Source organism: Molothrus ater, chromosome 1, assembly GCF_012460135.2.
Source record: "Molothrus ater isolate BHLD 08-10-18 breed brown headed cowbird chromosome 1, BPBGC_Mater_1.1, whole genome shotgun sequence".
Lineage (NCBI taxonomy): Eukaryota > Metazoa > Chordata > Aves > Passeriformes > Icteridae > Molothrus > Molothrus ater.
The window spans coordinates 26,132,442-26,158,715 of NC_050478.2; the positions used below are offsets into that span (position 1 = coordinate 26,132,442).

At 36.6% G+C, this 26,274-nt stretch overlaps 1 protein-coding gene across 1 annotated transcript in view; it reads right to left on the reverse strand.

Moving 5' to 3' along the window:
- The window catches only part of COL28A1 (collagen type XXVIII alpha 1 chain), a 57,031-nt gene that overhangs the window by 13,709 nt on the left and 17,048 nt on the right, over positions 1-26,274 (reverse strand). Inside the window, exons 13-26 of the mRNA XM_036406884.2 lie at positions 25,658-25,726; positions 24,432-24,500; positions 23,429-23,497; positions 22,594-22,662; positions 22,005-22,073; positions 20,617-20,685; positions 19,583-19,654; positions 17,657-17,725; positions 17,024-17,095; positions 16,356-16,424; positions 13,549-13,617; positions 9,663-9,734; positions 7,489-7,557; positions 442-510 (exon numbers count right to left, since the gene is read on the reverse strand). Of these exons, the coding sequence (XP_036262777.1) occupies positions 442-510; positions 7,489-7,557; positions 9,663-9,734; positions 13,549-13,617; positions 16,356-16,424; positions 17,024-17,095; positions 17,657-17,725; positions 19,583-19,654; positions 20,617-20,685; positions 22,005-22,073; positions 22,594-22,662; positions 23,429-23,497; positions 24,432-24,500; positions 25,658-25,726 (975 nt within the window). The remainder of the gene's footprint in view (positions 1-441; positions 511-7,488; positions 7,558-9,662; positions 9,735-13,548; positions 13,618-16,355; positions 16,425-17,023; positions 17,096-17,656; positions 17,726-19,582; positions 19,655-20,616; positions 20,686-22,004; positions 22,074-22,593; positions 22,663-23,428; positions 23,498-24,431; positions 24,501-25,657; positions 25,727-26,274) is intronic.

Consider the following 26,274-nt stretch of genomic DNA (forward strand, 5'->3'; position numbering starts at 1 on the left):
TTAATTTTTGTTTTCATATTTCTTTCCTAATGGTTTTAATGACAAAATAAATTGGATTTAATTTGATTGAGCAAAAATTGCACACATAAAATTCACATTTAATGTATTTTCCAGCACAAAATAATATCTTGGAAACAGGATAGATACAAGCAGAAGAAATGCATCATTTAGCTAATTTACCAGTCTGATAGCTCTGTTCAATCTCCAGATGTAATCTCATAAAGTTTAGCTGCAAATGCAATTTTCATCCCATTAGTATTCTTCCTAATCCAGTTGGTAGAAGTGTATGGTTAGTCACCATGTTTACATGCTTGATTTCTCCTGAAGCTGCACCAATGTAAATCAATAACTGATGAAGATTGTTTGGCACCTGAGAGATCAGGATCTGGCTGCCAGTATCACAAAAGAGCACAAAAAACTTCAACATGGCATCATACCGACCTTGGGACCCATGTGTCCCCATCCTGGAGGTCCTGGGGGCCCAGGATCGCCTTTGAATCCACGGTCTCCCTGAAAATAGTCACAGAAATGTCACTTATCACCTAGCAAATGTTACATCTGCCATCCGCTTATGAAGCAGTCAAACCACGGCGTTTAAAAAACAAGCCAAACAAATGCTACATAAATATACAGCTGCTTACAGATAGGTATTAAAAAATAGAAAATAAAAAAGCCCAAAATACAAGCACCCACATCATTTAAGCTCTAGGTGAAGAACATTACTTCCCTAGCAAACATCCATGCGATCAAAACCACCAACAGAGTTAGGACTCTACTTTGCAGGCTTATCAGCTACAAAAACAAAATCAAAAAACCAAAAAAAGCAAAAAACCAACCAAACAAAAAAACCCAAACAAACTAAAAAGCAAACCCATTTGGAAACACCTCTGTTTTCCCATCATATTTTGCAGTGATCACACTAGCAGCATGCAGGATGGACAGGGAGCTTACTAGTGGAACCATGGTCATGATGCTCTGAACTGATACTGTGCTTGTTCTGGCTAGAGAAATTCATCACTTCCAGAACTGTCAAATTTAGGCATTTATGTAAACAGAATGAATTTTAATAGCATCAATATAGATTATAGCACCCATTCGTGTTTAAAAAAAGCACTAATGTACATACATTTAGCTTGATTTCTGAAGGAAATGAAGGAAATAAGGCTTTAGTGATATACTCTGCCTGTGCTTCTACTTGTCTGTGTTTGTTCTCTTTTTTTCTTCCAGAGTATTTTGAACTCATCGGTTGATTTCAGCCAAATTGATCAGAAATGTACAGGCCTTGACCATATTAATTTTCAACAGTTTTGGTGATAACTGGAAGCTAGGTAATGGAGACAACTTTTTGACATTGTCAATTTATGCTTTTACTGAAGAACAAAGAAAATCCAGAGAGAACTCATCCCTCAACCATCAGGCAGAGAAAAGGTAGCAGCCCTCTGGTAAGGAGAAAATGAGAGTAACAGAGAGCCTGGTGTTTCCCCTCGTGCTGCAGAAAAACCCAGCAAAGGAGGTGGGGAGTCAGGGGACATCAGTGATAAAGGGAATGCACAGGGACACATGAGGCAGTTTTGTTTTCCTCAGACTGTGATTGTACAAGTGAGGGAATAGGCACACATTCAACACATGATTACTAGAAAAGTCCCATCCATTCCTTGAAAAGAAAAAAGTAGCCTATAACTAATAAGTTAGAGATGCTGGTTATTCTGATTTGTGTGTAGTTTGATATTCCTAAACCTATTCCTCTGCAGGCAAGTGCAAATAAAGAAGTGCACTGAGAAGCTGTTGATCATCCAATATATTAAAAACAAAGCAGAAGAAATGGTATTTCTAGACAAAATTAAAAAGAAATCATTATACAAACTCATTAATTGTACTTATTTTTGCACTTGGAAAAGCTGTAGAAAGGGTTGTGCCTGCAGAGGGAGCATTCGATCTAGGACAGAGGTGCAAGTATAAATCACAAATCACAGATGTCACTTGAGTTGTGTTAGGTGAAATGAAACAGCATATCAAACAGATTAAAAAGGAAAAAAAAAACCCCAGAATCTTCTACTGATTTTCTTTATATTCTGGGAAGAATGTGTGCAGTCATACTGACTGCATTTAGGTGCAATTCCCAAGGTTCAGTCTCTAGTTATGCAAACATACTAGGGCCCAAACTACGCTCAGGTATGAAGGATTTGGAGATGTGGGAACTCTGATTACAAAGGCTAAGGCTCAGACTAAGTTTATAATACTCTTCTTCCTGATGTAACATTTAGCTTTTGAATTTCTTTCCTGTTTCATCCAAAGCACTAGAGACTGGCCAGTTTGAGTCAGGACATAGGCAAGGTATATAGATGCTCTTAGCTTTAAATTGCTGTTTCAGGGTAATTGGGTAAAATTAAGTGCCATGTTCAGCTGGGAGGAAATTTTTCCCTCAGATAACCTAAGGGATTTTTATCAGACCTTCCTTGCCAATGCAAAGAGCCAAGACATTGGCAATGTATCCCTCTTCCTACCTAGTACCTTCTATTATCAAAGGAATATTTATTTGTTCTCGGTGTCCCCACAACCTCAATAATTTTAAGCTGTTTGTAGACCAGCTTTTCATGAGCAGAAGTTGTGCAGAGCAGCCAAAGCTTTCCCTGTCCAAGCCTCTCTCTGAAATCTGCCAGAGATATCAGAGCTAAGAAATACAGATACTGCATTAAAAGGTACTTTTTTAGGAGATTCTGGAATACTGTGGCCTGTGAAACAGCCTGTGAGCTGCTGTAGTGGAAACTGAATGGGAGGTTACCAAACATAAATGATTCCTTATGGCCCAGTACCCAGTACACCTAAAACCTGCTCTTAGACCAGCCCTGACCAAAAACAGCCCAAGGGTGACCTGAAGTCATCTGCCTCTTCCTCCCATGGGTAACAGAGTCTTCCACAGGGTCGTTGCAGGTGAAGGATTGAATTTTAGCCTCACATGCTTAGTTAATTCCAGATGTGCCATTGAAAAGCTCTTTTGTAGAGCTTTATAGTAATCCTCACAGTTTCTGTATTTCTTGGTTTAAAGAAAAAGACTTTTCTTTTGCTTTATGAGTTGTGAAGTGGAGCAGTTCTTTTTCCTAAAGTATCATAATAAATGGTCCTTCAGGGAATTAATTTCAAAAACGATTAATACTATTCTTTGATGAGGTCTAATTTATTTCCTGTATTGTGCTTGTAGACAAGCTTGACACCATCAGTAAAACAGTGAACTAGAAAAACACTGCTGAAGCAAGAAATAAAGAGCTGAGTCAAGACATTGTAAAGTGCAGAATTCCAATGTCTATTCTGTACCTTTTATCAAGAAAAACAACATTAAATGGCCTAGTGGTCAACTGAAAAGTAAATCTTGGATTTTCCAATATATATACCTCATTTACTGTGAAGGATGTGTGTTTGATACTGAAACAAACAGCAGACACTGCAATACTCTCTTTAGTGAGAGTTAATGGATATAACAGTATTTGTAAGAATAACATATTTTTAAAAAAGGTATTGCATCTCTACTTTCCATATTTTAGTTCAAATACGCAAGCCCCGAGCTGCAAAAGTTGTTTATATTGCAACTGGATCCACCCCAGATGTTCATACATGAGGGACTTTGCTAAGGATTTCAATAATCTTTCTGCTATCCAGTTACTTGCTTGATTTCTAGTGCTGGGCTCTTGCTCTTCAATGTCTGTAACTCACCTCCTAGTTGGCAACAGTGCTCTTAAATCAATTTTTTATTATATTCTGACATTATGTGCTTCTGTTTTAATGCTACAGAACACAGGGTTCTGCCAAGACTGAATGCATCCCACATGTTTCAGTTTTGTTTTCATGTGAATTTGACCTCTGATACATAAAATTCCTGTCTAGCAGTGTGCACATATGTGAGCCATTTCTGAAAGCAGAGAGAACAGAGCTTTGATTCAGATGAGTGGAACATTCCTATATAATGATCCTCAAAGGAATTTCAAATTAACTAGTGTGTAAATTTATGAGCCTCTTTTATCAAATAAATGTTCATTTTTTATATGCAGAGATTGTGCTGCTTTTTTTTTTTTTTTGGGGGGGGGGGGTTGTATAAGAGGTAGCCAGTGCATTTACATTGCATTTGAAAAAAACAGAAAAAACAGAAGCTTTTCCATTTTATGAACTAAGTTCTAGGGGAATTCTTTCAATTCAAGTGAATTCTTTTTCCTTGTGGCACCTTTACTACCAAGATGTTATGCAAAAATTAAAAAATCAGACTGTAATATAGGAAAAAAAATCAGGGAATGAGAAGAAATGTTTATGTATTTAGTTTCTTTTTTTTCCAGTGCACTCTTTACTATGTCTGGTGTGGATAAAGAGAAGTAAATCAGAGATGTTACATCTTGTTGGATAATGCTTGCTTTGGTGCACCACTCATACACTGCACAAGATACAGCTGCTCACTCTGCATAGAACAACAAACATTTCATTCAACATGACTAACACACAAATCTATCAAAAAGAAGCCTACCTATTTTAAAGTTAAAAATACAGATTATTTTTTTTACCAGATGTTTTTAACTCTTCAATTTTTTATTATCCTGACAGAGTGTTAGACAAGCATTACTCTGAGCAGCCAGGTTTGGTGGACAATATCACACTATAACACAAATAAAACATGTAGATCCAAGAAAAAAATTCATACAAAATTTGGTGTAAGCATGATTTGCCCTAATTGTGTGTTGTTACTTGCAAAGACAGCTACTCTGCAGGGTTCTGTTTTTCACTAACTTGGACCTTAGATTCAATCTACCTAATTCTGACAATTTTTGTGACAACAGAGATGACTTGATGGAAATAAGACACTTTTAGTTTACATGGCAGCCCTGATCTGACCTGGAATTGCCAGAAACACAAGAATAGGGAGAACTATTTATCAGTTTGGTTTTGCCTAAGATAAGATAATCTATTACTCGACATTCAATTGTATAATTAGTAATATTAAATATAATGAAATTATTAGAACTTCACATCCTGGTCTTAGCTATTTCACAGTACCACAGGCCTTTTGTCAAATTTATTATTAATTTATAATTTCCACTAACACAACACAGATCATATCCCCTCACAAAAAGATGCTACCAATAAACCCCCTTTACTAGCACCATGAATAGAATTCACTCCACACATCTTGAGGAATGGTGATACTTTTTATGCTGTTCATAGCTGGAGAAGGGACCAACAAATAAGGATTTGATGTCTTTATAAAGGAATATAAACAACTCTCTTCAACTGGCAATGATTAATATTACTCAGAGCCAAGTTCATCAAGTATGAATGTCAACCTGGCAGTAGCACAGTAACCTCACATCCACTGAACAACATCACCCAGTTCCAGATCCAGACACCTCTTAAACACCTCTAGGAATGGTGACTCCACCACTTCCCCAGGCAAACTATCCCAGTGCTTGACCACCCTACCAGTGAAAAACTTTTTTCTAATATCTAATCTGAATCTCCCTGTCTTAGCCCAAGGCCATATAACAGTTAACCTATGATTTAATTAAATATATACGCTATTTTATCACAAGACTTACAGTGATTTAAGAATAACTGTGATAAAAAGACTAGATGCCATGTTCACCACTGCAAAAAAGTGGGCATATTTACTTTTACTTTACACCTTTTACCCCTTCATCCCCAATGCATTTCATGATTCCATATTGTACTTTCATCTTTCATGATCTAGGTTGGAACTTTTCTGATAATTATACAGCTGAAGAGTTCCTTGTCCCAGCAATTACATGAATTCATGGTTGTAAGAACGGAATGGACTTGTGACCCACCTTTGAATCTCTGATATAAAACAGGCACCATGATTTTTCCAAGTATATTTCTGCATAGCTGTATATTTGTGATACTTTTCAGAAACACAGCCACAAACAGTGATTTTAAAATTTCCAGTTGTGAGAAATTTCAGTGCAATCATTTTAGTGGTGTCCATTCACTTAAAAAAAAAGGAAATTATTTATTTCCATTTTGGATTTAAGTAAAATTTATTTCTATCACTCCCCTCTATTCCCACTGAAGTTGTGATATACAGTTCTGGACTTCATAATGCTTCAACCATGGCATCATAGCGAGAGATCATCTTTTTTGATAATGTGACTTTCCAATTCCTTTTACAGAATGCATTTAGGAAGCAAGGAACAATTCAGATGTAATGATACCCCTAGACATCCTGAAGTCACAAGTTAAGTCTTTAAGTCTTTAAGTCAATATCTGCCTTGATAATTTCATACAAGATTCTAGAATTTTAATGAAATGTTCTGTAGTATCAAGAATCATGTATTATAAGACTACATTATGGCAAACCTGATATTTCTATTTGGAAAGATACAGTCTCATACAGAAAAATCTAATTAGTTTAGCCATTTTTTGTAAATTTATATTGAATAACATAACTGAAATCACTTTTAGTTCTTGCATTAATTGATGTGAAATGCCTTGTATTGATAGGCATTAATTCAAAAGAGAAGCATAAAGCCAAGTTTCCCAGATCCCACTGCCATTGGGACCATCCTGTGGTAATGCTAAAGTCAAGTCATTCTAAGAATGAATGTCCTTCAATTTTTCCTTTATTGTGGATGTTTTTGAGAGGTTATTGCAGTTTATTTTAAATGTAAATTCTCCTGTTCAGAGAACTGAAGTTGAAAGTTCCTTCTGTTTGGAAAAAACTTGTTTGGGCAATATTTCTTTTGCCTCCTTCTGCAACAGGCTGCCTGTTTCTTATTTCACATATGCAATGAGGAAATCATTAATAAAACCACTCTGGGATATTTTAAAGCAATTTGTTGTATGATTCTAGTCTTAAGTCTCTTTTTCTGACTTTTTGCAATGTAAGAATTACTATGTGACTTTTTAGCTGATTTACATACTGCTTATAGTTTCATAAGACTTTAGCTATTCTGTGCCTTATGGAAAATCTTGGAAGAGTTTAAGTGTTGTACTTCAAATACCTTTATCAGCTTTTTGTTGTTTGGGATTTTTTGTGAGTTTTGCCTCCAAACAAATAAACAAATTATTTTAGATAAAGGTTTTTATACCCTTCTCTTAGGAATCCAACTTAAAAGATATCTCAGTACTTCCATGTAACCCTTAACTCATTTTTTGGCCTCATCCCTCACACTTCTGCCAGAGAAAAGAAGGGCATAATTAATAGGCAATACTGTGCTTGTGTTGGATCCTGACTTCCACCAGCATCTAGAAGCTTCCTGGGCTTTGGATGTATGGAAAACCTGCAAATTTGTATCCAGTCTGAGGATAAAGTGAGAACTAGTTTTTGTCACATCAGAAAAGTCTATCACAAGCTTTTCTTCTAACAGAACTGAAAAGTGGGAGATGAGATTGCAGCATTTTGTCATATATTTTTCGTTCTTATCCAATGCATTTTTTGGAAGATGTCTACCTTGTTTACAAGTCAGGTGCATTGGTCTACCATTGGACAAATACCTTTGGTCCAGCATCTCCCACGCCTTTTGGTCCTTCTGGTCCTGCAGGGCCTGCTGGTCCTGGAGGTCCCTGGTACAGCAGAAAAATAAAGCATGTGTCAGTAGTTGTCTTAAGGTACTTGTGTTTTTCAACAAAGAAGATAATTTCTTCACATTTATTTTTAGGGAAACCTAAAAAGACTCAGATTGGTGGAAAAAAGTACAACTCTTGACTTAAGAACATTGTTCTCAGCTCAAGGAAAACAGTGGGAAAGCAGACATTGCTCCATGATTCATATGCTGCAAGCATTAGACAACTGAAATACCAGAGCTAACCCATCTAAATTTAGGGGTTAGGTGACACTAACATATTTGTGTGTACTTGTGTTTGGTAGTCTGTTCTCCTGAACACCCTGCTCAATTCATCTGCCCCTTCAGCTGCCTTTCATACTGCTGGAGGCATTCTCAGGCTCCCTTTCAGCATTCATAGGGCAGATGGCTTTGACCCACCCTCTTGGGGCCTTTCTGGGTCGCTGCAACCCCAAGATTGTTAAAAGTCTCTTTTCCCAGCCCAGGCACTTGAAGAATGAGTGGGAGTTCTTCAGTTCTTGGTCTCAAGGTTGTTTATTGCGTCTTATCTATAAAAAATTTTCTCCTGCCCTGCCGAGGTCCACCCAGCTGGACAGTTCCAGGCACACGGCCTGCCCCTGGGGCGGTGTTATGTCTTAATACTAAAAACTAAGTATACAATGTTTACAATTACGTTCCAATACCTATCACCTATGTTAGACAGTGAGCTTCTACTCTAGACCAATCTGTAAGTGCCAACATCACAGCAGAGGATGGAGGCCAAGAAGAAGGAAAAAGGCTGGACACACCCAGTTCCCTCCATCTTGCCTCCTGAACCCCCATACCAAAAACCCTAAAATTTGCTTTTCCGCTCCGTGATAACTTCACTAATATTCTTCTAAAACTGTTGTGGCTTGCTGATCTTCAGATAAGGTTGGCAATTTGCTCCACAGGTCATAATCAAAACCACAGGTGTTTTGGGGTCTGTGCCAGGCCTTCTGAGCCCCCTGGCAGGGGTCCCGGCTGTCCTGGACAGCCATGGAATGTTCTGGGTTCCCACAGAGGAATGTTCTGGGTTCCCACCACCCTGCTACCTACTTAGCCACATAAATCTTGTCCATGTCTGACAGTGCTTTATGAAGCTGATCTTTCCAGCTCATGGGGCACAGAATGGCAGGGGAAAGATGTTACCATGAGACAGCACAACAGAGCCTTTGCACATTACACAACGTGAAATGTGTCAGGTACAAGGCATTACACCAGGAGTTCTGAGTGAATGCCTCGTGTAATAATTCTGATCCCAAAGGACCTTCTCAGCATCAGTTTGAATGATAGGAAATTGGAGCTGAGTAGGAATTTGGAAGCACTCAGGTCCCACCTCAGTGCATTTGGGAGTGCTTGGGAGGGTTGTAGTTTGAAATAAAGCTGGATTAGACACACAAAGAAAATAGTGCTAGTGGAAGTTTGACATGTGGTGGTTGAAGGACGGCAACAGTATTTCCACTTTCTAGTGGAAGAGAGAGAGGCTGGTCAAACATGTCTATGTGGTTTTGGGTGACTGAAATTTAGGATGATATGTCCTTGTAATTGAATGTGCCGCTGGAAAACTCAGATATTAATTCCTTCTGAAGCCAACCATCAGAAAAGCAAGAGGTGAAAAATCTTCAAATTAGAGGATTTAACTGCCCAGCATGAAAAACATCTGAAAATCCAAGGAACTGGAGCTGCAAAATTTGGTCAAGCAGATGGTATTAGAAATCTTGATCAGAGAAGAGTAAAGAAAAGGGAGGCAGAAAAAGAATTCAAAACAGTGGTTATATTTAAACACATATGAGCAGCATAAAGATTTTTATGAAATACATGGTATCCCTTTCATGACAATGAAATGAGAACCATTTATATCCAATTCCAACTGCTGGTACAACTGCTACTGTATCTAGAAAAGGGCTTCAAAATATCCATGATACATTTAAATTAGCTAAGGGGTAATTAACTGCACTTAGTTAGGTAACCAAAACTAAGCATCTAAATATTGTACTATCACATAGTAATTTCGTTGGGCTTTATTTTTTGTTTGTTTGGTTTGGTTTTTTTGAACACAAAGTACAGAATTAAAACTCTACTTACAGCTTCACCTTTGTCACCTTTGTCAGCTTTTGGTCCTTCAGGTCCAGGTGGTCCAGGTAGCCCTCGGTGCCCCTAAACACAAAACAGGAAGTCAGAAATCGTGCCACTACCTGGACTATCACAGTGTAAAGAATATTAACAAATATGTAAGGAAGCTGTTTAAAATCTTTTTGGAAACATAGAATAGCAGTTACTAGCTCTTAAAATTCATTCACAAAGTTCAGGAATTGCTATGCTTTTTTTATTGTGGTTTCAATTCAATTAATTAAGATTTTAGAAGAATAAGAATTCTTATTCGGGGTTGAAATTCTTATTAGGAAATTGTTAATTTCTGGATTTGTTGTTGCAGAGATAAATTTCCAGAGCACTAACTTTGTATTCAGCCCATACAAAGTTAAATTTATTTTCAAAACCAAACTTTTTATCATTTCAGGGGTAAGTCTGAGCAATAAGAACTGAATTCAGAATACTGAAACATGATATGCCAGCCTTAAGTTATATGTGCACATTTTGCACTTCTAGAGTAATCACATTGGTTCTCTCATACAGTAAAGCAAAACTTCATTCTGCAAAGGAAAGTAGGAAAAGAAAGAAATACAACAGTTATAAGAAAAAGAGCAGTCTAAAATGCTCTCTTTTCAAGAGACAGTCACTCCTTCTGTTGACCCTTCCACCGACTCCCACTAAAGGTTTGTGCATCAGCAAAACCTCAATGCTTCCTTTCACAGCCAGACAAGAAGCAAATAGCAAACTTTTCCTCTTTCCTCACTCCAGTGAGAGTTTTCCTGACCTTTTTTGAGAAAATTAGCTGAGCTTGAAATAGACTGTTCACAAAACCCAGGAAGAAAACATGTTGCTTTGACGCATCTCTGAGGGTATGCTGCTGGTCTGTACTGTAGATGCTCACATGAGAGCACCAGCAACGGGAAATCCTCATGGATGCGTGTAGGTCCCACCTGCACCTCCCTCAGAGCACAGTATGGATATTGTGGCTGTACAGAGAGAGCTGCATGCCCTTCTCTCCATCCCAGAGAACCAAGAAATGTTGATACACTCTGTGAAAGAGTGCTGCAGAGAGCTGTCAACAACTTCTTGAGTGTTGTTAATGTACATAGGTACAACATATCCTCAGGAATAATTACATACAAATATACAAATATTTCCCTGTCTACTCCAGTAAAAGGAAATAACAAGGAAAATGAAACTACAAGGGACAGAAAACTGTTGTATCATTGTGCATTGCGCCTGTAAATTTCTACAATAATACAACACTTCAAGAAATCAAGAAGAGAGACCAGTTAGCAGCTCAGACCTCAGCTGACCTGGTCCATCTGAATACAATGTCCCTGTCTGGACAACAAACCAGCTTGTATTTTAGTTGGATATACAACTAGAACAAACTTTTGGCCAAAATCTCCTGTCCCATGAATGTCTCTACCATAGACACAAATAATGTATTTTTATTAACAAATTTAGTCCTATCAGAAAAATGGAAGAGATGCTTTGGGTCTCCTAAAGTTATACATCATAGGTTTAGGGTAGCAGGTAGGTAAATGAAGAAAGACAAGGTAGACTCAATGTTCTGGGTAAGATGAAACCCTGAAATTACTTTAGATGAAATATGTGGATAGTGATCCAAGCATGCCTTATGCCTAAGTAAATTTTATATAGTAGGTCATTCCTGTATGAATCACATCCATTCTTGAATCCAATTGGAGAGTTTCACTGACAGACTTCAAACAGACGCTGACCAGATTCAAACTGTGTCAGCTCTTGAAGATGTCTCCTAATTTTCAAATGATGGAATTTTGATACGCCTCTGTAAAAATTTAAACAACCAGCATGCTTCTAGATCATAAATAGTTTTATAATGGAAAGTCAGTTTTACCTCTTCCTGACTCTTAATATCCACAGATCTTAAACTGTGGATAAAATGAGAAATGTTTCGGAAATGTTTGATAACATTTAAGAAAGGAAAACATAAATCATGGGCTCATATCTGTTTTTGCTTCTAATCTCACTACAGTAAAAAAACAGCCAAACAGATGTTTTCATTTAATCCCAGCAGGCCACTGTAAATACCAAATACATACTAACACATTCTCTTCTGTGAGAATTGGGATTTTGTCATGTGTCTGGGCTACCTATTAGTAGCACAACCATAAATGTTATAAATCTACTTAGGTCAAATCTACTGCCAAATCTTATATAAGAAACAGTTCTCCATTTCAGATTATTTTGTTGGGGCTTTTTAAACAGTCACACAAGAGATGGCCTAGGAGCAATTCTGGGATTTCTGCTTCTCACAGTTTTGTGGTGTCTGGAAGAAAAAATCACAGTGACTCCCTCTAAGTCAGTGCACTGGTAAGAGAGTAAATGCCCCTGATGCCACAGATAGTCTGCTAAATGAATTCATCTGCTTTTCCAGCCTTTCCAGTGCAGGTTCTAAAGCGTAGCGGTATGGTAAAGTGGATGGTGTTTGCTGCTACCTTCCTGAAAGCATCTTCTGAGAAAGCCACTTGGGCAAGTACAGTCACTCAATCCACACTCACACCACAGCTAGTCAGCAAAGAAAGATGGAAAGGGTCTCTGTGTAGAGCTCCAGCGAGGTTTATTGTAGAGTCACGCCACAGGAGCCCAGGGACAAAAGGCAAACAAACAGGGCAGGGTCCTGGGTTATGTATGGGGTCACAGCCAATCATTTGGGGGCACAGGGGTAGTACAAAGGGCAGGGCAAAAGGCAATGACCTATCAGGAAAGGGCAGATTAACATAACACTGCAGAGCATCATGGGAGAAGCCCCTTTCGACTCTCCCTAAGGACCAGGCATTCTCCAAGGCAGTGGTAAACTCTTCTGGGGCAATATCCTAGAGGTTTCCCTGGTAGGCTTAAAGGCCTCCACACTAAAGCAGTTTTCCAAAGTAATATTATAAAGATAGTTGCTTCTACACCCTTTCAAAACAACTACAAAAAATGTATATAAATGTAAATCTTGCATCCATGGTGATTAAAAATTAAATAAAACAGCTATTATAATCAAAACCTAATTGATTAGGGATACGACTGCACAACTAAGTCATGTTCATCACTCCTTTTTATAAGAATAATAGAGTGAAGTAATTTCTATATTATAGACAAAGGAAATTTGGAGTTTTCAAAAATCAGAAATAAAAGTTTCTGAGTGGTTCAATGTGCTATTCAGCATCCTCTGGTAGAGGTACTGGTAGAACTGTGTCAAGCCAGGAGTAAATACCGCTACTGGTATTCCTAAAACATTATCATGCAAAATCTATTGAATTAAGTGGCTTTATTTTGAGCTACATTGTGTTAGGTTGGCATACACTAATTGATTTCTGATTTGGGTCTATTGTCTATATTTCCCCAAAGTGAAGTGATGGAATTGAGCAGAATATTTTATGTGCAGACATGGTAAAGGAAAAAAAAAAGTTTCTGAAGAAGGTTCCCAATTTTAGCCTGAAAAAGAGATCATAAGAATGGTACCTTTCCCTGAAATACTCCCTTATCAGAAGTGGCAGAAGTCTTAAAGAAAGTTGCAGCCCAGATGACAAGTGACAGAAGTACAATATGATATAAAGTGTTTTAGAGGGGAAGAGGTGAATTTGAAGAACTGTATTCCTGATGAAGACTTCCTATGGGAAGTTGCAGGGTGAGGTACACTGGACTAGTTATCTACAGAATTTTGTGTTTCTTCTTTGTAAAGATAAGAAGTTTATTTTAAAAATAGACATAACATGGAATGATGGAAAAGTTGAAGAATTAGTGAATTCCTTTACTTAAAAGGTTCAAGTGGTCTCTATATTTTCACAGGAGTTTTGCATATGTCTCACACTCATTTACTTTTTATCTTTTGTCTAAAAACTCCTACCGTTGGTCCCATTATTGAATTTCCAGGTTGTCCATCATCTCCTGGTGGTCCCTGGTATCCTGGATCCCCCTATGCAAAAAGAAACAAATTCAGAATTATATTAACTATATTCAGTTTTAACTTCAAAAGTTTTACAGAGAAGAACAAGTATTCAGTTCTTTCTTACAGAGACAATTTTTGAGCTAGGTAACATGAAACCAGTATTTCTAGAGGAAGGTTTCACTACCTTGATTCTGACCTCTTTCACAGTTCTGCTTCTCCCCAGCTGTGTAAAAGAGTTTGTTCTACCTTGACAAATAACTTGATGGCTTTAGTTTTCAGATGAAGGTTGAATGTCATAATTCACTTTGAGAGGCCAGATGCACCTGTGGCTCCTGCCTGCTTTTGCCCACAAGCAGGCTGCATGACCTTGTTTCTGTCAGAGTACAAAGAGAACAGCAAGGAAATTCAAAGACAAGTGCTGAGACAGAGTATGCTTAGAAAGCCTGATGCAATGGCACAGCACTTCAAAATTGCAAGTTCCATAGTCTGAAGACTCAGGGAGAAACTCGAGTTTTCCACAAATATTACACAGCTCAGCTCTTTGGTAACAGCTCTGTCAGTAGCTTTCCAGGCAAGCAGTCAGGCTTAGAACTCACATTCCTTATGTTAATCTTCATGGAACAGAATTTGGCTCCTTCCGGTGTTTACACTTTGGAAACAGATGTTTCACTTTACATTAAGGAACTTTCTAAGAAAATATAAATTTGTAATGAAACACTTGCAATTTCTTAGTGAGAAGAGCATGCAGTATTTCAGGAAACATTCACTAGGGAATGCAATTAAATGCTCTAATGCTCTAAATCACTCAGCAGCTGTAACCATGACAAAGAAATATTAGAAAAAAATCTTTCTAATGTCACTGTCCCCATATTAGTAATGACATAATGATTGCTAAGGGAAATAAAACTCCAGTCCTCAAATGTGGGTGTAGCTTAAAAGAAATAAACTCCCAATGGACACAACCATGGCTGCCCAGGAGGTAAGACCTCTAGCAAACACTAATCACCATCTCAGATACTTAGAGATGTCCCAAAAAGACCTCAGACTCCCAGAAATAACTCCAAGCTTTGAGAAACATTCTCTGCATTAGAAATTTATCATGTCTGTCTTCTCAATTGCTGACACCAAGATGTTTTAGGAACAAAATTAATAGTTATCATTGTGCTTTCCACAGCCGAAAGATAAAACAGAGCCTGTGTAGTCTGTTACATTATTGATCAACTGTCCAAAACATAGTGGATATTTGTTTAAATCAAAGAAGTTATGATGGAACTGAGAAGACAAAGTTTTGAATATTTTTGAAAAATCAACTTGCATTTTATAATTACCCAAATGCTTGGGGTTTTTCCACCAGCTACTGCCCTTATAAGCCCTGCTCTAAAACTTAGTAAAGAATTTCAAAAGACTCCTACAGAGTTCATTGGATATTGGATAATGACCCCTCTGCTATGAAAGTTGTATGAACTGTACTGAACAGAATAAAATCATAGGTAAAAAGACAAGGAACTGTACAAAATTATTTTTCATCATGAATTTATTAATGAACAACCTTGACTCCCTTACTTGTCTATTTAAAAATGCCACAGTAGCTGGAAAACATGAAGAAAGGAGACTGATTTAATGAAACTTGTCCTCATACAAGTTGTGGCTTTTAGCATGTCACCTGTATTCTCCTCACATAAAGTTTGTCACATTATTATGGCTTGAAACCAATATAGGAGATATGGGCACCTCACAATCTTCTTTTTTTCTTCTACATGGTTATATTTTTACTCTAGGTATACCCTGAGCATTTTGCATTTTTGTCTTTTTTTCTCCTCCATGCACAAACAAGTCCAAAAGACATAATATTCCTCTGTGATGTCCTATTGCCAGACTGTATATGTCAGATATTTTGTATATACCATACCCTCCCTTGTACTTGTGGAGTGAGGCATATATATTTTTAAGGAAGAAGAAAAATGGGGATGATTTTGCTTCAGAATGATATGATATGCATTATGATTCCCTGACTCTACAAACTAACACCAAAGGTGAAAAGTATCAACTAAAGTTGAAGTTACCTGACATATTACAACAAGAATAATTTAAGTAACAAGAGTACTTTATTATTTAAATATCACTGAATTTTCAAATATTTTTAAAACCTTCAAAGTTAGCTTTTTTTTTTGTTGTTGAATCCACCTATTTTACTCAACAGGACAAGTCCCAGATATTTCAAGTACATTTTTCCCATAAAGAAAATGAGATGGATGAAGCCCTAGCTATCTTTTAGGTGACATTTCATTTCAAGTAGGTCATACAGGCCAGCTCATTTGGAAGTGACAAACAAACACTCATCTCAAAAAAAACCAGCATATAACACCCTAGAACTATACATAACCATATTCTGGCAGGAGTTTAATGCCATATTTTAAGAAGCAAAAAGCATGGCAAATTTGAAAAAAAAACCAACTTCAAACAAATTAATTTCACATGAAGGACCCAACCAAAACAGAAATCTAATAAGTTTTTGGGTTTTTTTAAACAAATGGCTTCAGGAGGAAATCATTATGTACCAAGTTCAGCATGCTATTAAAGGTCCTGGCCTCTAACACTGACTGTTAATTTTTAATACTTTTTAGTCCTTATTTCTGAAATTCAGTATTTTTGTTCCTACAACAAGGAATTTTAAGTTCCTTAAACCAGATTCTTTAATTTTGACAGAAATGTACACTAGAAATTTTCAATCTCTAGTCTCTAGGAAATATGTATCAGATAGTCACCTTTGGTCCAGGAGGTCCCCAAACAGATGATCCAGGTACACCAGGGGGTCCTTTCTCTCCACGATCACCCTGTTACAAAATGGTATAATGTTGACCTAAATAGAGAGTTTGACTTTCTGAACTAAAAAGAGCTACAATACAGATCTACCTCCAAAACAAGCAATACTGTAAAAAATACTTAAATCAACATATTGTTCTTATGAAAGCTGGTCTAAATTTAATGTTTGAAATAACTATTGGTTGAACTGTGTATTTGAATTTTTTTAGTTTGAATTAATTTTTTTGTCTGGCTTACAATCCAATGGAATAACAAGAACACTTATTTCAATTTCTTTATAATTCATTCAGAGCAACGCTTACAAAATATTATAACAGAAAGTTAATGATTCAAAGTAAAAATTTTGGAAATACTCATGGTTAGAATCACTCAGACAACTTTAGTTTAGCTTATTAGTGCTCATGCATAACTATATGTAATTATATCTTTATTCTTTTTCTCCTTGAGAGTACTGTGTCATTTAGGGTAGATGATGGAAATATTTCTGCTTTCCCTTTGTTCTGTTAAGTCTATAAGCATCAGATGCCTGAGAAACTTTTACACTGCATAAGCTTCATAGCTTTTCTAATAAAATACAAGGAGAAGCGTTACCATGGAAGAACAAGCTTACTTTTAGTCCAGCTGGGCCTGTTAGTCCTGTAGGACCAATCATTCCTTTGGATCCTTTTTCTCCAGGGTCACCCTGAAGAAAACAAACTTTTTTTCAATCACAGCAAAGATTCATTCACAGCTGCAGCTACAGAAATACCCCAAACCACAACAATAATTATTAACCCAGAGACGTTTAGATGTTCCACCCCAAAGGAAATCCTGCTCATTTCTAGAATGTGACCCAAATGTCCCAAATTATATGAAATGGGAGATTAAAGTTGTCTCTCTACTAATACATCTTTCCAGACTTTTAATTTCATATTAAGATATTTAACTATTCTCCTAATTTCTCGAAGTTTCTCTCTCTCTATCAACACACTAAGCTAATCTGTCAATTCTGAACTTTAATTAAAATTCTGTACTGAATTTTTAGGAAATCTCTACTCCCTATTAACTTTAGTCTCTGTGTTTAGGGTCTGATTTTGCTGCACTTGGTCAGGCTACAGTACACATTGCTCTCTCTCTTCAATCCTTCTAAATCATCAGTTAAAATAGAATTGAGACTTATGATATAATGAATGAAAAAGGAGGTCAGAAGCCAAACTCTTACAAAAGTCTGTAGTATTTCCCCAGCATGCACATCAAGTCATACCTTTTGGCCTAAAAGTCCTTTGCCAGGGGGTCCTTCTGGGCCTCTTGGACCTTCTTCTCCCTTTTCCCCCTAACAGAGATTAAATTATTAATTACTTTTCACATAGTTAATTTTACTGATAGACTTATGAGAAACAATGCTTGCATAAATACTTTTGCCAAAAATGTCAGTAAATATCTGGTTAATTTTTTTCCTACAAAGAATAAAGTATTCTTAAAGCCTTGCAATCTCCTACATTCATAGTCCTTATTTTCACAGACATTTGTAATAGTGCCATTTGCAACTACATCAATCTTTTGTAGGAAGGATTCCATGCATATACTTATAAGAGGAAGAGAAATGCTTGCAAACTTAACAGAAAATGTCTTGATGGACCAATTCTGAGAAGTAATTTTAGACCAATGTATAGCCAGTGGCCAATCCAGGCTGAAAATATTTGCCAGGAACGTTACATTAAATAACTCAAAAATAGCCCACAAAACATTCTATTAAGGAACATTACCTACAAAACATTTATGCATAATACAAGCCAGATTAGTATATAGGGATACCTGCAGATAATTTAGAGAGGGAAAGGTAGATTAAAATGAGGTTAAAATCCATTTCTGATTTGAACTGTTGATGAAAGGGATATTACAGAGCCTGTTGTTGATAGGCATCAGTCTGGATCCCACTATGGTGAGACACTGTCACACCAGCAAATAACTGCTGTAATATCACAATGCTACTTACTGCAGGCATCCAGCTGTTCTGTGCACTGCCCTGAATACCCAGGGTAGCTGCTCAGTTCTACTATTTTTACCTTCAATGGCTAGCAACAGGAAAGGTGACAACAGAATTAATCATCAGAGTAAAGGCAATATGCAAGAGAAAAGACCAAAAACCCAGCATGACCATCTGTAACTTTAACCCAACATTTACTCTTAATGCTGATGCACTTTTGATACACTGGAATCTTACTTTTTGAGCAGGAGATGATACAAATTTTAAAAATATAATTAAGTAGCAACAGAAATGCCACATATTTTCTCACAGTGGAAGGTTTACCACTTCAGGCTAGAGCTTGTCTGACTGCAATTTTAGGTGACAAAAATGTAACATTACATTCTTAATATTATTTATTACTATTCAAATATTTTCTGATTTAAAGCCCGCAGTCAAAAATGCTAATTTGCTTATTCCAAATTATGTTTAGTTTATCAATTCTATATGGCAGCCAGCTGCTACCCTCTTGTAAGAGCTGCACAGTAGCTGTCTGGAGGCACCTGGATTCTCAGCAGCAGTTAAAAATGCACAGCACTGACTTTTGCTTTCTCAGCAGCTTATTCATTTTGGAAAGAGTCCAATGAAAAGCTTTCATTTAATTTACTCTAAACTTACTATTTTGGCCACTCTGTTTTTCACCCCTCTAAATTACTGTCCACCATTTTTAATATATTCTTCTTTTTCCAAATGTGGTGGAGTTTCTCCTAGATCCTCAGTTTCCCTTGAGAACAAAAGCCCCGGGGTCAGCTGTTTGTGCGGGGTCCTGCACCACAGCTGGCAGCTTACAGCCACAGCTCAGCAGCCTGTGAGATGCCCTAAGTCCCAGTGATGCAGCATTACTTCTCAGGTCAGGAAAGACCTGAACAGGGCACGAGGAACATGCTAAAGACATGAGCTATCTGCTCTCCAAGGAGATTGTGACAGTAGTCAATTGCCCACAAAAGCCAGGGCTGCTTGCCTGCAGCTCAGTTGCTCATTCAGGTGGTAATCACTGTAAGTAGAGTTTGTTGGACACATCTCACCCAGTTCCTTATCCCTGGCAAAAGTATTGGCATATGCTTTCCTCAAGGGTGAACTCCACTGCAAACCTGCAAATATTCTGTTCTTCCTTCATCACCCTTTTAGTACACCTTTTATATGTGGTAAAATATATTTCCTTACCTTTTTCCCTGTCAACCCTTTCTCTCCCTTCACCCCCTTCTCTCCTGGGGTTCCTGGAAGACCTGTAGCTCCCTTAAAAAAGAAAAATTGTTACATCTGCCTATTTTAAAAAAATCATTTATTCTGTAAAATGGATTCAACAGTTTGTGAAAATATTAATTAAAGATAAATAATATTTTTCCTCAAATAAAGGTTGTTATTTCCAGTAAGTTAAATGCTATATAGAGACACTAATTTTTAATAACCATAAAGTAAGTCTTTGAAATTTCGCTCCAAGTTTCCCACCTATTTCGTAAATCTTGGACTTGTCTTAAATAAATTTTTATTTATTCAGTGAATAAAACCATGACTGAATGCTGTTTGTTAGTCTGTGCACAATAACAATGTTATACGAATGTAATTCACTTGCTAAGTCAAACATTCTGGGACTTAAAGAATGATCAACCAAAAATGTCCAACATTTGACTGGGCACTAACCCCTCATCATTTGTACAGACTGACCAAGGCATTACTTTTAACATTTACCAGAAAGAGTTGAAAGAATTCATAAGAAGCAGCCCCGCCAAGCATTTCTTTCATGATTCAAGAAAAAAATCATTAAAAATAAGATGTCTGTGCCACCTTACCTGATTTTGGAAGCCCTATTTAAGTCATTAAAGATATGGTTAACAGTCTTCAAAATGGCATCTGAGGCCAAAGATTTAAGTTTTTTACATCTCTTTCAACACAGGCAGTAACACTGACAACGTTGTTGTCACACAGACTGGCTTTTTTTTTCCCATCATAAAAAACAGGGGGACAGAGTTAGCAACCTTTCTAACAGGCCCTGGAAAGACCCCACTAATTTAGAAAAGATTAGGGGAAAACTTTGTTCCAGTTATGGTAGTGGCAATGCTTTTACAACCCTCACTGAAATTCCTTCTTATTCTGACCACAGTTCATTTATACCAAAAATCTTCTGCTTGGTTTATCAGCAATTAGTGGAAGAATTAAGAGACTATGTAAAGAACAATTAAAAATAAAAGCAGGCTCACTTTAAGTCCTGGTGAGCTAATTCCTGGAAGTCCTGGTTCTCCTTTTTGTCCAGCTTTACCTGGTTCACCCTAGCAACAAAAAGTCTTTAGTTTAATAGAGAAACACAGTTTGACTTCATTGACTTTTGCACAATCTAATTAGCAGCTTACACAGAGAGGAGGATGTGATGACATTCTACAATTCTATGATCCTAAGCGGTCAAGATTTCAACTGGAGATTTATGTTCTTTAAAATCCCCTGTAACTTGTAGGACTGCATCTGTTTTATTTAACCCTGCAGTGGGAGAAAGTTGAAGTGAATCACTCCAACTTTATTCCTTATGCTTCAATGCATTTTATTTTTTACTTTACAGGACTACCTCAGAAACTCTTTGGTTCCTGAATGAAAAATGAGTCCAAATAAAGAAAAATCAGAGGTCCTGCTTAAGAGAAAGTTTTAGCCTCCTAATTCTTTCCTCCTGTAGTTCTAAAACAATTAAAGAGATAGGAATTCCATTTTCCAATTTTGCTTTATCACCTATAGAGAATTGGCCTACCACATAACATGTTTCACAGGTACCTATTTTTCTCTACACTAATATTAAATATTGCTGCTTTAACTGCTGCTTACATGCCAAAATTATACCCAGAATAAAATTACTGGTTTTCTCATGCTTTTTCTACACTGACGAATATCTTCCCTTCAAAATTCAAGGTGATTACTAAGAACACTTCTGATTTACAGTTCATCAGTTCATTCCATTTGATCTTGTCATATTTCAGCAATTCCCCTTTCCTTGTCTGACAGTGTTCACCTGACACTGTACCACTAGAGGCCTGGGCTTTGACAGCAATAATTGTTTTCCTCACTTTTGTGTTCTCTTCCAGCTTTCCCTCCTTCTGCAGTGCAGGGTCAGCTAAGTACACTTTATTTCTTTTTTCTGTCCTAGTCTTTCTGTCTTTGGTTTTGGTTCTTTCTCACGATGACCATCAAAGGCTGAAGTCCAGGCTGAAGGTGTGGTGGGATTAGCCTGAAGTCTCAAAACTATCACTGAACTAAAGCTAAACTGTTTAGTAAAATGATTTACTTGAATACCGCATATATGTGGCACCAAACTCATTGGACACAAAGATGTCTGACATATCCTCTTAAAAATATGTATTCCTTTAGAAACAGAAGTTCATATTCACAAAGGCTAAGGGCTAATTCTAAGCAGGTAGAAGCCATATATTCCATTTGGGGAAGATCTTGATAACATGGAGGGCTTTCTTTCTAAGATTCAAAAGGAATTATTATCTCAAATAAAGTTACATTTTCTTCTCATCAAACACATTTTTGAAAAGCCTGGAAAAGATACTTACTGTTTTGTGACAGTGCTGCTTTTAAAAAACAATGTCTGAACCTTTACCTTTGGTCCTGGCCAACCAGAACCTCGAGAGCCTTTTGCCCCAGGGTTTCCTGGTGGACCCTGTGCACCCTATAAAGCAAAATAAGTGAGTCTTAGTGCATTACACTCTTCCACATCTGAAAATCACCACAAGTCCATCTTTCAGTTAATAACAATTTTATCTTATCTTTATAAGAAATCTTCCTTCCAAAATTAGCAGAACCCAGAAGATCTTTTGAAATGTTTCAGTTTATCAACTGCTAAAGGGTGTGTTCAAGTTTCAAAGGGCTTGACATTCAGAATTGATAGGTACTTAGCCTTGTAAAATTCTTATGTATATCACTGCCAAAGTAATGCTATCTGATTTACCTCCTATGCAAATTATTATGTAGATTAGACCAAATTTACATTTCCTTGATTCTAAGACCATTCAAATCAGTCAAAATCAGTTGTATTTACAAGCTTTGCTTAAAAATTATTTTGATACTTTTGAAAATAAAAAAATCACTATGAGATTTTTAATGTCTTTACATTAAAATTAGAGCTCTGATAAAATATAAAATGAAAACTTTATGCCAATGCTCATTACATGTCCAAAATGTCGACTTACCTGCCTTCCTTGATGGCTTGGTCCTGGTGGTCCTGGTGGGCCCTGTGGTCCTACCTGGCCTTGGTCACCCTATAGAAAAGTATTCCCAAGAACTAAATTGCAATAGTCCATGCTATCTGATTAACATATTTAAATCAAACACCGAGTAGCAGGCTTCAAGCTATATTATCTTGAAGTCTGCTGCTTCTATCTGAATTAAATGGAACACTGGAATTCTGCCTATGAAAACTGATCTAACAAAAAAAATGCCCCTTCTTCCCTGCAAACTTTATCTTGTTTATAACATTAGATGACCACACCTGTAATTTTATTATTAGAAGGATCCATAGCTCATCTTTACATACTGAGATAAATTTTAAAGATTTTCTTGTACAGAAATACAGACAGCTTCTTGCACAACACTCAGAAGAAAAACTCAAAATGTAAACACAGCAGCTGCAGAGTATATGAAAAACCTAAAAATATCAGTGTTTCTTTGCCTGTTCCAGGCCCTGTTAGATTAGATGACTCAGGGATTTTTGCATTTTAAAATATTTATTTAAAAATTAAAAGATTTTAACTAGAATATTTCTGAAATTATTTTAGGAGGAAAAAAAAAGTACATTTCTTCCCTCATACTCCCAGCTGCATAGAATAGAGTCATTAGTGCTCTAATTTAACATTAACAGGCTCAGCTACTTGCATTGATGGAGCTGCATGGAACAGTGTAACATAGCTGCTCAGATTCAGGTAAAATATACCCTTGTGTAGTTGTGATATTGTAAAAACTTAATTGTAATTTAACTATAAATATAATTGATTATACATACAATTATAAATATACTCTATGCCTCACCTTGTCACCTTTGACTTGGTCACCTTTTGGTCCAGCAGGACCACGGGCGCCGTCACTGCCTTTTTCACCCTAGAAATCGATGACAGTTTTGAAACTTGTATTTAGGAACTTATAAAGAACACTGTCTTAGACAAACTGGTCATCACAATGTGGATAATGAGGAAAAATATATTCCTTTACAAACAAACTAGAAAAATAATCAATGGAATTACCAAATTAGAGAAAAGAAATTGGTTACAATTCATAACATACTTCATCTGCACTCGTGTTTTTGAACATAGGACTTCAAAGGGAGAAAATTAAATACTAGGAGGAAGGAAGTTACATTTTGAAAACATGACAGTAGGCTCACTAGTCAAAGAAATCAGTTCAGACTGAGTGCAAGGACATGACTGATGCCTTTTCCATAAAAGGAAGAAAAATCTCGGTTTAGTAATTCAAGGCTCTAGAGAATCTTGAAGCCAATAAAACAGAGGGATATATTTTGATAGGAAACTCAGTTATGATTTATTCATAAATTTTGTTTGTACAGTTATTGTTTGTACTTTTTTTAAAGAAGTTGACATGTATTAACCTAGCAAATGCCCTAAATGAGATAACTGTCCTCAGAGACTCATACAACTCATCTTTCAGTCTCCCAAAATGGTAAGGCAAAATGAAAGCAGTTGCTGAATATCTTCTTCCAATACAGAACATAAATAGCTCAGTAGTTTCTTGGAAGACAGTTTGTCTCACTAATGTTATCAAAAGAAGTTCTCTCATTAAACACATAAATAAGAGAATCATTAACTTACTACTGATAGAGGGCACTGTACAAATTTTTTTGTAATTACCTGGATAGAAATTCTGAAATCAGCGGGATATTCTGGGAGCACAGATTCAGAAATCCAAGATCCATCATCCAGAATTTTATACCAATGGAACTATCAGTGCCCTTAAATAACTTAGACACTACTTCAAATTTGGTCCACAATGTTAAAGAAAGTAATTTCCATAAAACTACCTTATCTCCTGGAATGCCCTGTCCTGTCGAACCTTTTTCACCTGGTAAACCAGGAGGGCCAGGTGGACCCTGAAAGAAAAACAAATATATATTCAAACTATACCAGCAGTTCAATTTTTTATAGAAATTTTATGTAATTTGCTAGTACAGGATTTTGCAACATTTATGACACTGGTAAGTGAAAATGCTTCCACAATATCTGAGTGAGCCCCAGCAATTAAAATGAACTGTAGCAGCCATTAGTTGGGTCATTTGGAATAGAATAAGCCAATGCTGAATTCATGTGAATTACATAATTAGTGTCCAAAGACTGTACTTTTACAACTCAAATGAATCTGCAGATTTATGTATAAAAGAATTAGTATTACAGTGAAATGTATTCCCTATAATTTCACATAATTTCATGATTTTCACAATAAAAATCATCAATTTGAACATATTTTTTGTACATAATTACAGGTTATATAGGCAACACTAGAGAATGTTAATTTTGGTTTAAACAAATACAGAAATAAGTATTTTTCTAACACTTTCTGTCCTCTTGCAAAATTCAGCTAACTATTTTTAAAGCTAATATTTTTTAAGGATGATCTTGAGAAACCAAAAAGTTTCCACATATTTTTGTGAGAAAAATAGTCTTTCACAAATGAAAGTAACTTTCAAAAATACTACAATTAACCTAACATCCATCTACATTTGTGGCTTCATATGAACAAGAAAACCATACATTTTAGGAAGAAAAAGCAGCCATTGAGCATTAAATCAAGAGCTTGCCAAAGTTCTATAATTCAGAAAATAAAGACATAATTAAAAGCATGTAATTTGGGTCCTTGTTCTTGATGGGATCCAAATTACACATAAGAGTTGAGGGATGTTTAATTTCTTTTATGTTCATCTTCTTAAAATTCTAATGTAGACAATTTTTAAAGGTTATCGTCAACTTAAACAAGTAGGAGTACATATTATATGTGTATATATGTATATATTTTTATATATACATACACATACATATATTTAAAAATTATTTTCCCAAAACTGACTTGGATGTGGTTTTATTCTCCTTCTTGGACAAGCCACATGCAGCTCCTGATGTACTGGGCTGGAATAGCTTGTGCTGCTCCAGACTAGGTACAAAGTAGTCATGGAATCAGTATCCTATACAACTACTGACAATCAATTACATATTTGTTGCATTTAAATTCCCAATGCATATATCACTGACTTACAGGTAATCCTGGCTCACCAATTCCAGGAGGTCCTCGCAATCCAACTCTACCTTCTCGACCTTCAGCACCCTTGTGAAAAAGAAAGTTAGAAAGTTCAATCCTAATTCAACTTGGTACTTTTGAAGAGCATAACATTTATATATAGGTGATTTAATGGCATCACCACAAAGGCTTGAAATCTAATGTGCAACTTCTCCTAAAGGAAAAAAACCCATACATGATGTTCTAGAAATATTTGAAAGTACCTTTCTATTAATACTTGAAACACAAGATTGCATTCCAGCACTGAAGACATAGGGGTAACTGCTTAAAATTGCAAAGTCTAAGAGATGAAATGGATGAGGGAGTTAACTCAGACTAAATTTGGCTGCAGCACCAAAGCAGGAATGCTCAGATGTGAGGGATGCTCACTGTAGCCTCTATCTAGGTACTTGAATTGAAGCCTGCTTCAGTGGAATATGGGATTGCATGGGAACTCCAGGAGCTGTACAGTTTCTGCATCTTCTACTTACAAGGTGTCATAATCTTCACAGTTTCCCCAGTTTACTGAGGACTGTGTGCTTCAAGGATAAGGGCACAGAGATTTTTATCTTTCTACAAAGCAGTAAAAGACAGGG